This window comes from Scomber scombrus, chromosome 9, assembly GCF_963691925.1.
Source record: "Scomber scombrus chromosome 9, fScoSco1.1, whole genome shotgun sequence".
Lineage (NCBI taxonomy): Eukaryota > Metazoa > Chordata > Actinopteri > Scombriformes > Scombridae > Scomber > Scomber scombrus.
The window spans coordinates 667,986-685,357 of NC_084978.1; the positions used below are offsets into that span (position 1 = coordinate 667,986).

The following is a 17,372-nucleotide window of genomic DNA, read 5'->3' on the forward strand; positions in this document are numbered from 1 at the left end:
CAGTTGTAGTTTCTTTTAATGTCAGAGCAGTATCTGTGCTGGGATGATAGTGATTGTTACTCACCATGGTGATATGATACTTCACCTCAGCTGTTATCTGGTTAACCACCATTTAATTCTTCTTTAGTTTCAAACAACCTTAAAACTGGATGATCACTGAAACTGAATGAAGGAGTCAGAAATGTTTGTTTCTGTTATTTGTTACTGTTATTTCCAGTGTTCAGTCCTTATTTGCCACATTAGTTGTGATTCCTGTTCTGTATTAAACTGTGAGCTTCTGAGACGGAGTCATTTACCTCTGTGACGTGTTGGAAGTTTGATGTTCATACAAACTGTAGTCAGAGTCTGTCACCTGCAGCTCTTCATCTAATCAGCTCACTGTGGCTGCTTTCTAATGAGTATTATTTTATGTACATCTATTTTTAGCAGTGAAGAGTTGACTAAGGTTACAGGAAGCTGGAAGTACTTCACAATAAAAGCTTTACAGTGGTTGGCCTTTTGAATTGAGAAGTAATGACTGAAAGTATGAAGTTTAACTGTAAAGATGACAGAAACACATTGGTGATGACAGTAATAAACACAGGAGCTTCCAGTCCTGCAGTGATCTCAGATCATGTGACATGTGTGTTGTTTTGTGTGTGTTCAGTCTGTCAGGATGTCTGATCACAGAGGAAGGCTGTGCTTCTCTGGCCTCAGCTCTGCGCTCCAACCCCTCCCATCTGAGAGAGCTGGACCTGAGATACAATCATCCAGGAGACTCAGGAGAGAAGCTTCTGTCTGCTGGACTGGAGGATCCACACTGGAGACTGGACACTCTCAGGTATGGACAGACAGATGGACACTCTCAGGTATGGACAGACAGGTAGACACTCTCAGGTAGAGACAGACAGGTGGACACTCTCAGGTATGGACAGACAGGTGGACCCTCACATGATTTGATGTTGAGATGCCTGTTTTTGATTGGCTGAACGTAGCTGCTGTTGATATTGTCATGTGTGATTGACGGTTGTGTTGCTGCTCTGACCCCCCTCTTCCTTTCAGCCTGCAGCCTGCTGGAGTCCGATGGTTGACACCAGGTCTGAGGAAGTGTAAGTGTGTTTTTTCATTTCATTCATCAAACTGTGACATCACTCATTCACATCCTACTGAGGATGAAGATGATGTCATCATCAATAACTGCAGCTGTATTGTGTCTCGTTCTCTCCATCAGATGCCTGTGAACTGGAACTGGATCCAAACACAATGAACAGAAAACTCAAACTGTCTGATAACAACAAGAAGGTGACACATGTGATGGAGGAGGTTCAGTCATATCCTGATGATCCAGACAGATTTGATCACTTTCCTCAGCTGCTGTGTAGAAATGATGTGACTGGTCGATGTTACTGGGAGGTCGAGTGGAGAGGAAGAGGAGTTGATATATCAGTGAGTTACAGAGGAATCAACAGGAAAGCAGACAGTGCTGACTGTTTGTTTGGATGTAATGATCAGTCCTGGAGTCTGAGGTGCTATGTTGATGAAGGTTACTCTGTCATTCACAGTAACAGAGTGAATTACAAATGGAGTGATGATCATGAATGGGATGATATTGCTATGTGGGCCGACTCCCCCTCCTCCTCCTATGTCTCTAAGAGAGTAGCAGTGTATGTGGACTGTGCTGCTGGCACTCTGTCCTTCTACAGAGTCTCCTCTGACACACTGATCCACCTCCACACCTTCAACACCACATTCACTGAACCTCTGTATGCTGGGTTTGGGGTCTACTGGCCTGATTCCTCAGTCTCTCTGTGTCCTCTGTAGGAGGATGTTTACTTTATGATGGTAATTATCTATCATACATGGCAGAGCAACAACGTGTTCTGCTTGATCATAATTATTATTTTCATGTTTAATGAATGAAGCTGATGTCATATCAATGCCAGAACAATGCATCCTGTGTTCTGTGTTACTATATTATATTATGCATTTTATAATCAGGATCAAATGACTTGAATGAAGATTATGATGAAAACATTTGAGGTAAAAAGCTGGAAATGAGATTCTCACAGGTAGCTGGGATGAATCTGATTGGCTTTAATCGAGGGTTGATGTCAGATCCATTCATTAAAAGTTTCTTTAAAACTCAGTAAAACATAAACGTTACTTAGCTTCCTTCATTAAATTCATCATTCACCATCTTTCATTCATGCTGTTATATTGAATAACAATCTGTTGAATTCATATTGTAATGCAAGTTCAGCATCACATTTATTTGTATTTTCTTGGTTAATAAAATCCTTAAATGAACTTAATTGTTGTTTGTCTTTTCTTTGAAGTGATGCAGGGAACCACGGATTCAGACATTTCACTGATTTATCAAAATGTATTGATTTATTGAGATGTATTAATGAATCATTTAATGAATGAGTTGTTCCTCCTGAGTAAGGAGGTGGAGCCCCCTGATTAACCTGAGCTTAATTATTAAACTCATTCCACCAACTCTGTAATCATGCAGCATCTTGATTTGTTCTGTGACATGAACGCTCACACGTTGTAAACATGGGAATGTTTCCCGTCTCTACTATCCATCCCATATGATGTGAACACAGCTTTAGAGAGGAGAAGTCCATGAGCTGTTGTGTGTTTTTGACATACAGTAAGTATTTAGTTTATTTAGTTCCTGTGTAGAGAATAAAGTTCATGATGAGAAGTAGCTGATGTTAGTTTTCTCCATGTCTTTGTGTGTGTGTGCATGTTAATTCATGTCATTTCATACAGTAGATTGAAGGTATGTTTGAGTTGTACTAGTGCTCCCAGTTTCAGGACTGTTTAAAGTGTCAGTTTAATGTGTTTAGCTCACATTCAGTCTGACAGCTGTTGTTCACTGACTGTTTCTAAACAAGTTGTGCATCATCAGCACTCAGCTGTCATGTGTGATTAAAGCCAGCAGGTGTCACTGTTTATTCCTTTGGTTCATACTGACAGAGATACCATGATAAATGCTGAGGAATATTAGCGCCCTCTGGTGGCCACAGTGACAAACTACAACAGCATCCTGCACTGTTCAGGAGTTTGTGAAATGATGTTCAGAAATCATTCAAAGCCTGTGAGTCTTTGTACATCCATGAAGATGTTTGTCAGTGTGTATTTGTAAATGATGATGATGTCTGAATAAAATGTGTAAATGTCAGAAGATTCAAAGCTAAAAACTATGTGAACCTCAGCACTCAAGTTCTCACACATACAAGTTACAGCTGCTCATCAGGTCTGAAACCTCTCAGGGAGTTTTATTACATTCAGTTTGGGACTCTTCATTCATATCATATCTTTCATCACACAGCACATTTTTACATCTTTTTATTGAATTTTGTCGAATTTCTATCTGTTATGTTTCTGTTTCATTCTTTTAAATTCCCTTTTAAATAAATTGTAAATAGATTTTGTATTTCTCTGCCACGATTAGTTTCTGACAATGTGGAGGACATTTTCAAAATGTAAAATAAATGTTCAAAATGTATTATATAATTGTAACCCCCATAAATGTAACATACTCTAAGCTATTGTTTAAGTCCATGTACTTATAGTTGTTTACATTAGACATAAGAAAAGTAACATTGGAAGCGCCAGTTAGCTTGAGTGTGAGAAGCAGTAAAAAATAACCTTCATTTTTATTTTTAACTCGAGCTCACGGCCAAACCATGAAAAGGAGACAAATAATTTCTTATCAAAATGTAGACATAGGTGTTGGGATTCATAAAATGTGACGTTGACAGGCGGGGTCTGCACAAAATTTAAACGGGGGGGCCGAGACCGGCGGCAATACCTGTCTCGCTCCCCATTGACCCTAATGTAATCGTCTTATTTTTCAAAAGAATCTCACTCTGTCTTCGCACTGAGCTTACTCGCTCATTTTAAGGAATATATGAATAAAATAAACGCTGTCAGAATCTGCCGGCTTCTGTGTATCTATCTTTCGGTTTTTGGACAGGAGTTACGGTTTTCTCACAGTTTGCAATTGTTCAGGACCTTGTCAGAAGCCAAAATCTGGAGTCATTTTCAGAATTTCCAAGCAGATTCTCACATCGCCGTAGCAACCGTAGTACCTTAGCTGCCCTTAGCAACCTGTTGCTGGGCAGAAACTGAGCTACTTTTTTGTGATTGGCTAATTCTGTTTTGCTAGAGGTGGTGACTTTGATTGACAGGTGACACTCGGTAGGGGGCGGGGCTTCAGCGAACTAGGCGGGAACGCCCACAGCGTTTGCGAGCAGAGACAGAGGCTGATTTTTACACAACTTTGAAGCCTAATTTCACATATTTGGCGATTTTTAAAATCATTCACATTTGGCAGGGTGGTATGTTAAACTCAAAAGACATTCATTATTCTTACTTTACACGGACTGTAATTGGAAATGTAGAAATAAATTCATGAATAAATAAATGTAAAATAAATAAATACATAAATGTGACTGTGTCAGGTCATTTGAATGGAGTGATTAATTCATGTTTACTGTGGACAAAATAAATAGTTTTATTGTATTGTTTTGTATTGTAGTTGTATGATTTGTGGTGTATAAAAAGATGCTACATTTATCAATAGAAGATGAAATAAAACATACATAATTATAATGAGTAATATAATTTCATACAACTTAGTAATTTAAAATAAAAAAGTATAATAAAATCTACTCTATTAATGATAAGAATTACTTAATAATTTCATAACAGTGATGTTCCCGTCTCTGAGAAAATGATGTAGACTTTACTTAATTAGTTTAAATAAATATTATTTATGCTTAAATATGATTAACATTTACTTAATATTTCAGGGATTTTAAGTTGAGAATAAAGTACATTACACTTGATACTGACTAGTAAGATGTACTTAATACTCGAAACCAGAATATGATCAGGGTGACTTTTGAACACTGGAAATAAATCGTGTACTCATCCCGGCAGCAGTCCCGTGGCACTCAACATTACCCTGGTGTTTTGTAGTTGCAATTATGATTACTTCATCCTTGTAATATCAATTGTGAAATGGTGATGCAGTTCATGTCAGGTGTCAGGCTGATCAAATTTGATAAAATGTGACAGTCTACCAATTTAATGATAACTCTTGTTTTCCAGCGACATTATTTGTAAGAAGCTGGGGTTACCTGTGTTGTTAATTGTTATTGTTGTAGTTTGACTAAACGTCCACAGGGTGGCGGTAAACACCTGTAGAATGAGCCTGTCCAGCGTGTGTCTGAATGAACATGAGAAAAAGAGAGAAACACTTGTTCTATTTGTTGAAGTTCAGTGTTAAAGTTGTCCAGAAGAGACTTAGCTTGGTTCAGGATATAGTAGTTTACCACAGGATGGAGGAGGATCACTATTAGACGTGTTTTTGATGACTAATTCTCCGGTGAGGAATGTTTTTATGTTCTGTTTGTGAACATTTAAACCAGCAATAAGCTCAGAAAGGGTTAGAGAATAACCGTAAGATTTTCATATTAATCTGCATACTAAAATAAAAGACTTTGACATGAACTTAAATGAACTTGTAGGTATGCAGGTAGTTTTTTTTCTGGTTGCTTTCTGAGAGGAGACAGAGGATGTTCAGCAGCAGGAGGTTCATCAACCACCACTGCTGTCTGTGTGGGAGAGTCTGAGCCTAGACGCTGCTCTATTCGCGACTCTCTGGATCTCCACTTGGATTTCAGATCAGCTCAAACAAAATAAAAGACAAAAAGGAGACGCTAACTGAACTGAAACTACGTAGTTGACTGTGGAAAAAAGAAACTTACTGACCAAACTGAACTGAACTAAACCTTCAAGGAAAATAAACGATTTGCAACTGAGGAGGAAATAAAGGACAATAAAGCGATATTGAATTGAATGTTATACTACTCGGGTTTTAATCAAGACTTTGAAGGGTGGACAATTTAATTTATTTATTTTTGTTTAATATTTGAAAAGCTCTGAAAAAAGGGAACATTTAAATTGGTCTATTTTTTATTATTATTGGCCAAATCTAAGTTAACACACAAAAGGTAAAATCTTGGTTTACATATTTTTTTCCCTGTTTGGAATAAATTCCTTCTTTCTATTTTCACTAAATCTAATCTCATAAATCATCCTCCTTAAGGTCTATATGTGAGATATTTGTAAAAGTATTAATTTAGTATTTCATTACAAGTAGTGGTGACATAATTGTATCATTACATTAAGTTTCACACTGTTCAGATCAAATTCATCCTTAAGTAAAAGTAGTACAATACTGCTAAAAATCCTGCATTCAAAAATATGTGTTTACGCTCTGAGAAATAAAATGTACTGATTAATGAAACAGTTGAGTTGGTCTGTTTGTTACTTTTCTGTCGGTGTATGACTGTAACTGTTGAGTCTGACTGATTTTACTGTGAGACACTGCAGCAGTCCTGTGTATTTCTCTTGGTGATAATTTAGTGGTTCAATAAAGCATCGAGTTGAAGGACTTAAACATTACTCTGGTGTCAGACTCATCAGTGAATCACTTTAACAGTTCACTTCCACCCATGTTAATATGAAGCATGAATGTTTGTGTTGAAGGTGTGAGTGCTGCTGTCACTAGAACAATGGCTGATCACTGCCCCCTACTGGACACACTGACTCACTACAACACTGAGAAACCATCATTACACCAGTCATTCAGTGCACCTGCCCATCAATCAGTCAATAAACAGGCTGTCAAATGTCATCACACTGAGTTTGTACCTTTACCATAAAAAACATCAACATGTGAGTATACTTCAATTTCACAATAAGATGAAGCTACCAAAATAAAGTTCCTGGTTTCCTGTCAGGGTTGTGATGTGTACAATAAAGATTAAATCTGATACAGATGAATACAGTCTGTTAATATTTGACTTTAGCTGCTCCAGGTATTTTATTCCAAAGGTCAGCGCTGTGCTGATCATATTTCTTCAAAGTGAACTTCTGGTTAAAGATTCATTCAGAGTTGAATCTTCCTGCTGTGAGTTTCATGTTTGTTCTTCCTACGTTTGGTTTCCTGGTTGAAGCTTGATGAAAATGATTTTCAGCATCTAAAGGTAACGTAAGCAGCAGGTTTCATCATGTTAGTGTCAGCAGTAGAGATTTATTATTTTGCTTTGTTGAATACTGGTGGAAGCTTCATTAATCCTCTTTGACTGTAATTAGCTTTAACAAGACGCTGATCAGCAGCAGAAACATCAGGAAACTGGAAACGTTTGATTAGTCATAATTCAGTCTGTTGACACACTAAGTGACCAGAAAAATAGAAACACCTGTAAAATACCATGAAATACAACAGTGATGTAATAAATGTTTCATTCTGTAGAGAAAAGTTTGATTAAAATCTGGTTCATTGGTTCTGTGGTTGAGGTGACGTTGTTCTGAACTTCATCATTTAGAAATATGTTTCCAATATTTAGTGTCATAGTCTCTCTAGTACTGTGTCATGTGATCATATACTGACAGTTAGACATAAAATGAACTCAGACATTAACCGCATTCAGTCACCTTTGAACTGGTTTATGTTTTAATAATCAGTATCATGCTGTTAGTCCAACAAAAAGCCTGTGTTTCTTTTAATGATTAACAGGTAATAAAAAGTAATTAAATAATATTCTCTGAAACCTTTTATAACTATATCACAGACATAATGATGAAAACATCTTTTCATTTATGATATTCAGTATTTAAACCTAACTAAGAGCTGCAGCAATATAAACCAAAGTTTACCTTTCATTCAGTATCTTTATATTATATCAATATCAAATAAATGTCACATTATAGAAACTTATTCTGTTTTAATCTTTACTGTAGATGATTTTGGTAATGTGCAACATCAACGTTCAATGCTCCATTCATTCAACCATAAATCATAGAAACATCTTTACTTAGATCAATTCACAGAGATAGAGAGGAGTATCAATACTCAAATCAAGTATCGGTATTGATAGTTTAGAGATTGATCTGTCACATTACTGGCTGCAGCTTTCTGATTCTTCCTGTTGACTGACCAATGACAAATGACTCAGAGAGATTCAGCTGATATGAAGCAGAGAGAAGCAGCCAATCAGAGGACAAGCAGCTGATATTTAGGATGAATGAGTGATGATCTCTGTTCAGTTGCTGATCAGTGATTGGACTGATGCGTTCAGCTGTTCTCTCTGTGTTTCCTCTACAGATGAAGGTAGAAAGTCTCTGTGAGCTGATGTGGATGTGAATCCAGCAGCATCTGTCCAGGTAACATGATTGATTTTAGATTATTGGATGAGCTGCTGCTACTTGCTCTGACTGGATATAGTAGACTAGGAAAGAGAGGAACATTTCAAATGTTGAAGAGCTTTTCAAAGTCTGTCAAATAGAAGTGAAAAGTGATGTGATCCCCAAAGAAAGCCAAAGATCAGCAACAGGAAGTGTTTCCCTCTAGTCTTCAAACCATCCAAAAGCTTGCTGCACATTTTTTTTTACTGTCTTCTCCTAAACCTCTATAATATATAAAGCTTTATATTTGATTTGACTTGGTTTCTGTATCATATTTAAACTGTGAGAAAGTCAGACTGTCTATTCAGGACTCGTACGACAGCTCTGAACTCGTCACTTTCATTCGTACCTCAGAGAGAAGTCTCTGAAATCACTCGTACGTGTCACTTAAGAACAAATGTGTTGGTTGGAGTGCTTCTTGCATGAAGCCCATTGTGAGCTTTGTGGAAGTGATTTGTTGGATATGACACTGCAGCTCAAAGTACCAACAACATGGAAACTGTCAGATGTGTGTATTTAGTATTGAAGTGAATGAGCTGCTTTCCTCCAGTCAGAGCTGTGTGTGTTTGTCATGTGACTGAGAGGAATGAAGAGAAATAATGTGTTGATGTGTTTGTGTGAAGGTGTTTCTCTGCTATGGATCAGTGTGAGGACAGAGAGGAGGGAGTCCCTCCCTCTAAAAGCTCTCTGTGTGGGGAACATGACAGCCAGACCAAAGCTCAGAGGTGAGATGAGGATCTCTAACTGTCCATCACTGTTCTCCACTCACATCACTCCACCATCATTATTCACACTCAAACATCTATGTGTGTTGTGTTGAAGAACAAAGAAGCAGCACAGACCAGACTCTGCTGGACAAGAACCTGGACCTGAACCCAGCTGTGTGTCCATGAAGAGTGACCGGTCCATGGGGAAACCTATACATTTTAATCCTGTACAACCTGCTGATAGAAGGTAAGAATGTAAAGACTTTTCATTTCTTTTAAGAGTTATTTTTCAGGTTGTTGCCTTTTATTTATACAGTATCTGTCAGAGAGAGAGAGGAATGACCTGCAGCTGTGATCATGTGGCATGCTCTCTAACACTCAACCACCAGGGTGCGCCACACTTTTCATTTCTATCCAACATACACATTTATCAGAGCTGTTGTTATTTCAGGATCCAGCAGAGACCAGAATATCCTGGACCTGAACCCAGCTGTGTGTCCCTGAAGAGTGACCGGTCCATGGGGAAACCTATAAATTTTAAATCTGGACAACCAGCTGATGGAAGGTAAGAATGTAAAGCTGCAAACACTGAACAATCTTTCCTCCAGCTGATCAGATGTAAGCTGTAACTAACAGTAAACGTTGGGTTAGAAATGAACTGGTTTATATGACGTGTTGTCCGACCTCGTCAGTGAAAAGCCGGCCGTCATAGAGAGGAGACGTGATGATCATTTAAATATGGAGATAACACATCACATGTTCACACAGTCTCTCCTGGAACACATTCATGCTGTTTCACTCAGTTCATATGATAAGTGACTTGATTTATTTATTTATACATTACAGACATAAAAAACATGTTAAAGTGATAAAAACACTTATTTCCAACATCGTCCCAAGATGTTAAAAGACAAAACACAAGACAGATGTCATTATAAAGCTGTGAGCCTGTTCCATAAATAAGTTCTGACCTGACTTCTATAAGCTCCTCTCATGTTTAACAGCTGGATGTGTAACAGGAAGCTGTTCCACAACACAGCACCAGCTTTAAAAAGGAACTTGTGCCTCCATTATTCACTGGAGGGACTTTATATGAACACACACTGGCCCTGGTGTTACAGCCATGCTGAAGATGTTTCATCATCTGTCAAGTATTGAGGATCAAAGCCGTTGATAATGTTGAACATATGATGCAGCTTCTGTTGTTCTACTCTGAGCTGTACTGGCAGCAGTCCTACACTTCTGAATTCATCACAACCAACATGAGTTAAAGAGGAAACATTTCATTAATACTGAATCATATTATTTTATATCAGCTGCAGTTTGATCCTAAATTTAGATGTTAAACCACTGAACCAATCAGAACATCAGAATCAAACTGACACTGTACCAATGAGGACATGAGAAGTTTCTAAACAGAAAAGTCAAAAACAGCCTTCGCCTGTGAAACAGGAAGTGAAGTTTGATGGCAAACTTTTTAACAACAACAGATTTACAGGGCAGTGACTAGTCCAATATTATTCCTAAATATGAGACAAAATATCATCAAATTTCAGTTTCATTACAAAATATTTTCAATGTATTTGTTCTTGACGTCTTTGTTCCAAACAGGATTGACTGGCTTTAACCCAAATGTATTGAAAGCTTGTTATCTATGAGCCACTCTCTGACACTTTCTGATTCTTTACTAAGAGTTGTGAATTTCACTGACATCATTCCCAGATAGCAGTAATGCAGAATCATCACAGCAGCAGCTTGATGTCACAGCAGCTGTCGTATTATTTATATACATAAGAAATAAAAGAGGATCAAATAGAAGTGTGGAGCATCCCACATGTAATATCCTGAGGTTCTGATAAAACCACTTAAACATCACACACTTCACTTCTTCCTGTAATGTAAGAAATAAACTATTTTACAGCAGTGTGTCCAAACACCTGCACTGTAACTATGACAACAGCACTCAATGATTGACTGTTTCAACAGCTTTCTGCAAGTCAGCATCATTTCCTCCATCAAGGTTTGACTCATAAAATCAAACCCATGAATAAGACAGGAGCCTTTAGAGTTTGCTGCTGTAAAGCCAGACTGAAGCTCATACAACAAACTGTGTCTGACTAAATACTCAACCTGCTCAAACACCTCAGACATGACACCTGCCTACTTTCTCACTTACACACACCTCAATGTCATGTTCATACTGGGAGCTGCCCAGTTCAACCAGTCTGATACAAGCAGACACTGAGCAGCTCCACTGCAGCAGCTGCAGGTTGTAGCTGCCTTGCTCCAGGGCACTTCAGCAGTGTACAGTGAGGGAGGGAGAGCTGTATGGAGGTTTGTTCAGAGCTGTTGGGACTAAACCAAACTGACTGATGAAGCCAAACACTGAGCTGAAAGCTACAAACAGACTGAGCTGTTGATTCTCAGTGGGATCAGCAGGACTAGTAAAGCTTTACCACTACAGGGACTCATCTGATTCTCTGTTCACATCCAAATATCACTTGATGGACCTTTAGCTTGTGTTTGTCTCTGTGTGGACAGACATAATGTGAGCTCATTCTTCATGATTCCTCCACAGAGTGGACCAGGAGAGCTCAGAGGTTCCCAGTGGTCAGTCTGCCCAGCAGCATAAAACACACCTGGACTCCATATTTATGGTCTGTACATGTACAACAACTACTTTTACATCTATTGTGTTCACAATCATCTCCATGCTACACTTTGTAGACCAGTGGATTGTCAGTGTGTCCAACATGGATCTGATGTTTGCTTCATGATGTTAGTTTGATCGTGTCATTCATATATTATTCTGTTCCAGCTGCTGGAGGAGAACATCGTCACTTTTGTGAAGAACGAGCTGAAGAAGATGCAGAAGCTTCTGAGTCCAGATGACCCAGAATGCTCAGAGAGTCAGAGGGAGGATGAGGAGGTGTTGGACGGTGAGGAGGAAGAGCAGAGGAGGCGCAGCAGAGAGGCATTTCTGAAGATCACACTGCACTTCCTGAGGAGAATGAAGCAGGAGGAGCTGGCTGACTGTCTGCAGAGCAGTAAGAGGATTTCTATAAAGATTTAACATGATGGACAAATGAGACATTTACTGAAGTCTCAAGAGATGGAGGGAAATATGAGCATATTCTTTTTTTGTGTTTGTTCATTCAGGAACTCCTGCTGCAAAGTGTCGACGTAAACTCAAGTCTAACCTGCAGAAGAAGTTCCAGTGTCTGTTTGAGGGGATCGCTAAAGCAGGAAACCCAACCCTTCTGAATCAGATCTACACACCGCTCTACATCACAGAGGGAGGGACTGCAGAGGTCAATGATGAACATGAGATCAGACAGATTGAAACAGCATCCAGGAAACCAGACAGACCAGAAACAATAATCAGACAAGAAGACATCTTTAAAGCCTCACTTGGAAGAGATGAACCAATCAGAACAGTGATGACAAAGGGAGTGGCTGGCATTGGGAAAACAGTCTTAACACAGAAGTTCACTCTGGACTGGGCTGAAGACAAAGCCAACCAGGACATACACTTCACATTTCCATTCACTTTCAGAGAGCTGAATGTGCTGAAAGAGAAAAGGTACAGCTTGGTGGAACTTGTTCATCACTTCTTTACTGAAACCAAAGAAGCAGGAATCTGCAGGTTTGAAGTATTCCAGGTTGTGTTCATCTTTGACGGTCTGGATGAGTGTCGACTTCCTCTGGACTTCCACAACAATGAGATCCTGACTGATGTAACAGAGTCCACCTCAGTGGATGTGCTGCTGACAAACCTCATCAGGGGGAAACTGCTTCCTTCTGCTCGCCTCTGGATAACCACACGACCTGCAGCAGCCAATCAGATCCCTCCTGAGTGTGTCGGCATGATGACAGAGATCAGAGGGTTCACTGACCCACAGAAGGAGGAGTACTTCAGGAAGAGTTTCAGAGATGAGGAGCAGGCCAGCACCATCATCTCCCACATCAAGACATCACGAAGCCTCCACATCATGTGCCACATCCCAGTCTTCTGCTGGATCACTGCTACAGTTCTGGAGGATGTGTTGAAAAGCAGAAAGGGAGGAGAGCTGCCCAATACCCTGACTGAGATGTACATCCACTTCCTGGTGGTTCAGGCCAAACTGAAGAACATCAAGTATGATGGAGGAGCTGAGACAGATTCACACTGGAATAAAAAGAGCAGGAAGATGATTGAGTCTCTGGGAAAACTGGCTTTTGAGCAGCTGCAGAAAGGCAACCTGATCTTCTATGAATCAGACCTGACAGAGTGTGGTATCGATATCAGAGCAGCCTCAGTGTGCTCAGGAGTGTTCACACAGGTCTTTAAAGAGGAGAGAGGGCTGTACCAGGACAAGGTGTTCTGCTTCGTCCATCTGAGCGTTCAGGAGTTTCTGGCTGCTCTTCATGTCCATCTGACATTCATCAAGTCTGGAGTCAATCTGCTGGCAGGAGAACAAACAACATCCTGGTGGTCTAAACTGATTACCCCCTGGTGGTCTAAAGTCTTTAAAGACAAACCTGAACCAACACGTTTCTACCAGAGAGCTGTGGACGAGGCCTTAAAGAGTCCAAATGGACACCTGGACTTGTTCCTCCGCTTCCTCCTGGGTCTTTCACTGCAGACCAATAAGACTCTCCTACGAGGTCTGCTGACACAGACAGGAAGTACCTGGTGGATCAGTCATGAAACAGTCGAGTACATCAAGTATAAGATCAGTGGGAATCTGTCTGCAGAGAGAAGCATCAATCTTTTCCACTGTCTGAATGAACTGAATGATCGTTCTCTAGTGGAGGAGATCCAACAGTACCTGAGATCAGGAAGTCTCTCCACAAAGGAACTGTCTCCTGCTCAGTGGTCAGCTCTGGGCTTCATCTTACTGTCATCAGAAGAAGATCTGGACATGTTTGACCTGAAGAAATACTCTTCTTCAGAGGAGGCTCTTCTGAGGCTGCTGCCAGTGGTCAAAGCCTCCAACAAAGCTCTGTAAGTACACAAATAGAGTCAACACAGAATTATCCAGATTAATGTATTCATTGATTGCTTGATTCAGAAGATACTCAAACATATTTTTTCAAGCGGAGAGAAAAATATCTATTATTTAAATATTTTTCTAAATGTATTCTTCAGACTGAATCACTGTTACCTCTCAGAGAGAAGCTGTGCAGCTCTGTCCTCAGTTCTCAGCTCCCAGTCCTCTAGTCTGAGAAATCTGGACCTGAGTAACAACAACCTGCAGGATTCAGGAGTGAAGCAGCTTTCTGCTGGACTGGAGAGTCCACACTGTACACTGAAGACTCTCAGGTCAGGATTCATCAACCTGTTCAACTTATCATCATTTAAACTGTGATTTATATGAGGAGATAAACACCTGGACATTTTCTCTACTCAGATTATCTTCAGCATGTGTTTAGACCCTGAGAATAACTTTCTATTAATATATATTTATTAGTTTTGTTGTGTCTCTGCTGTTGGAACCTGAAATACCAGAGAGGAGTTTTAAGATTCACAAACTGAATGAAGAACTTTGTAACTGGCCCAAAGTAAAACACACAGACAGTTATTCAGTGAACAGTTTTTGGTAACAGTTGTAGTTTATTTTAATCTCAGAGCAGTATCTGTGCTGGGATGATAGTGATTGTTACTCACCATGGTGATATGATACTTCACCTCAGTTGTTATCTGGTTAACCACCATTTAATTCTTCTTTAGTTTCAAACAACCTTAAAACTGGATGATCACTGAAACTGAATGAAGGAGTCAGAAATGTTTGTTTCTGTTATTTTTTACTGTTATTTCCAGTGTTCAGTCCTTATTTGCCACATTAGTTGTGATTCCTGTTCTGTATTCAACTGTGAGCTTCTGAGACGGAGTCATTTACCTCTGTGACGTGTTGGAAGTTTGATGTTCATACAAACTGTAGTCAGAGTCTGTCACCTGCAGCTCTTCATCTAATCAGCTCACTGTGGCTGCTTTTTAATGAGTATTAATTTATTTACATCTATTTTTAGCAGTGAAGAGTTGACTAAGGTTACAGGAAGCTGGAAGTACTTCACAATAAAAGCTTTACAGTGGTTGGCCTTTTGAATTGAGAAGTAGTGACTGAAAGTATGAAGTTTAACTGTAAAGATGAAAGAAACACATTGGTGATGACAGGAATAAACACAGGAGCTTCCAGTCCTGCAGTGATCTCAGATCATGTGACATGTGTGTTGTTTTGTGTGTGTTCAGTCTGTCAGGATGTCTGATCACAGAGGAAGGCTGTGCTTCTCTGGCCTCAGCTCTGCGCTCCAACCCCTCCCATCTGAGAGAGCTGGACCTGAGATACAATCATCCAGGAGACTCAGGAGAGAAGCTTCTGTCTGCTGGACTGGAGGATCCACACTGGAGACTGGACACTCTCAGGTATGGACAGACAGGTAGACACTCTCAGGTAGAGACAGACAGGTGGACACTCTCAGGTATGGACAGACAGGTGGACCCTCACATGATTTGATGTTGAGATGCCTGTTTTTGATTGGCTGAACGTAGCTGCTGTTGATATTGTCATGTGTGATTGACGGTTGTGTTGCTGCTCTGACCCCCCTCTTCCTTTCAGCCTACATCCTGCTGGAGTCCGATGGTTGACACCAGGTCTGAGGAAGTGTAAGTGTGTTTTTTCATTTCATTCATCAAACTGTGACATCACTCATTCACATCCTACTGAGGATGAAGATGATGTCATCATCAATAACTGCAGCTGTATTGTGTCTCGTTCTCTCCATCAGATGCCTGTGAACTGGAACTGGATCCAAACACAATGAACAGAAAACTCAAACTGTCTGATAACAACAAGAAGGTGACACATGTGATGGAGGAGGTTCAGTCATATCCTGATCATCCAGACAGATTTGATCACTTTCCTCAGCTGCTGTGTAGAAATGATGTGACTGGTCGATGTTACTGGGAGGTCGAGTGGAGAGGAAGAGGAGTTGATATATCAGTGAGTTACAGAGGAATCAACAGGAAAGCAGACAGTGCTGACTGTTTGTTTGGATGTAATGATCAGTCCTGGAGTCTGAGGTGCTATGTTGATGAAGGTTACTCTGTCATTCACAGTAACAGAGTGAATTACAAATGGTGTGATGATCATGAATGGGATGAGCTTTCTATGTGGGCCCTCTCCTCCTCCTCCTCCTCCTCCTCTGTCTCTAACAGAGTAGCAGTGTATGTGGACTGTCCTGCTGGCACTCTGTCCTTCTACAGAGTCTCCTCTGACACACTGATCCACCTCCACACCTTCAACACCACATTCACTGAACCTCTGTATGCTGGGTTTGGGGTCTACTGGCCTGATTCCTCAGTCTCTCTGTGTCCTCTGTAGGAGGATGTTTACTTTATGATGGTAATTATCTATCATACATGGCAGAGCAACAACGTGTTCTGCTTGATCATAATTATTATTTTCATGTTTAATGAATGAAGCTGATGTCATATCAATGCCAGAACAATGCATGCTGTGTTCTGTGTTACTATATTAATAATATGCATTTTATAATCAGGATCAAATGACCTGAATGAAGATTATGATGAAAACATTTGAGGTAAAAAGCTGGAAATGAGATTCTCACAGGTAGCTGGGATGAATCTGATTGGCTTTAATCGAGGGTTGATGTCAGATCCATTCATTAAAAGTTTCTTTAAAACTCAGTAAAACATAAACGTTACTTAGCTTCCTTCATTAAATTCATCACTCACCATCTTTCATTCATGCCGTTATATTGAATAACAATCTGTTGAATTCATATTGTAATGCAAGTTCAGCATCACATTTATTTGTATTTTCTTGGTTAATAAAATCCTTAAATGAACTTAATTGTTGTTTGTCTTTTCTGTGAAGTGATGCAGGGAACCACGGATTCAGACATTTCACTGATTTATCAAAATGTATTGATTTATTGAGATGTATTAATGAATCATTTAATGAATGAGTTGTTCCTCCTGAGTAAGGAGGTGGAGCCCCCTGATTAACCTGAGCTTAATTATTAAACTCATTCCACCAACTCTGTAATCATGCAGCCGTCTTGATTTGTTCTGTGACATGAACGCTCACACGTTGTAAACATGGGAATGTTTCCCGTCTCTACTATCCATCCCATATGATGTGAACACAGCTTTAGAGAGGAGAAGTCCATGAGCTGTTGTGTGTTTTTGACGTACAGTAAGTATTTAGTTTATTTAGTTCCTGTGTAGAGAATAAAGTTCATGATGAGAAGTAGCTGATGTTAGTTTTCTCCATGTCTTTGTGTGTGTGTGCATGATAATTCATATGTCATTTCATACAGTAGATTGAAGGTATGTTTGAGTTGTACTAGTGCTCCCAGTTTCAGGACTGTTTAAAGTGTCAGTTTAATGTGTTTAGCTCACATTCAGTC

The 17,372-nt window shown here is 39.7% G+C and overlaps 2 protein-coding genes across 2 annotated transcripts; both read left to right on the top strand.

The window, feature by feature from the left end:
- Positions 1-702: 702 nt before the first annotated feature.
- Positions 703-2,291, top strand: LOC133985989 (cytolytic toxin-beta-like). The gene is made up of 3 exons (XM_062425751.1): positions 703-820; positions 1,042-1,088; positions 1,211-2,291. The coding sequence occupies exon 3, from the start codon at positions 1,243-1,245 to the stop codon at positions 1,798-1,800; it is 558 nt and encodes a 185-aa protein (XP_062281735.1). The 5' UTR covers positions 703-820; positions 1,042-1,088; positions 1,211-1,242; the 3' UTR covers positions 1,801-2,291.
- A 4,336-nt stretch (positions 2,292-6,627) lies between these two features.
- Positions 6,628-16,345, top strand: LOC133985960 (NLR family CARD domain-containing protein 3-like). The gene is given in 12 exon segments (XM_062425717.1): positions 6,628-7,049; positions 8,171-8,229; positions 8,874-8,975; positions 9,073-9,204; positions 9,409-9,522; positions 11,536-11,614; positions 11,776-11,888; positions 11,928-12,004; positions 12,117-14,262; positions 15,190-15,363; positions 15,557-15,603; positions 15,726-16,345. Coding segments are annotated over 10 exon segments (3,567 nt in total). The 5' UTR covers positions 6,628-7,049; positions 8,171-8,229; positions 8,874-8,886; the 3' UTR covers positions 16,322-16,345.
- Positions 16,346-17,372: the final 1,027 nt, after the last annotated feature.

Excerpts from the sequence above, each read along its gene's own strand:
- LOC133985989 (XM_062425751.1), top strand. The coding sequence starts at position 1,243 with ATGAACAGAAAACTCAAACTGTCTGATAACAACAAGAAGGTGACACAT.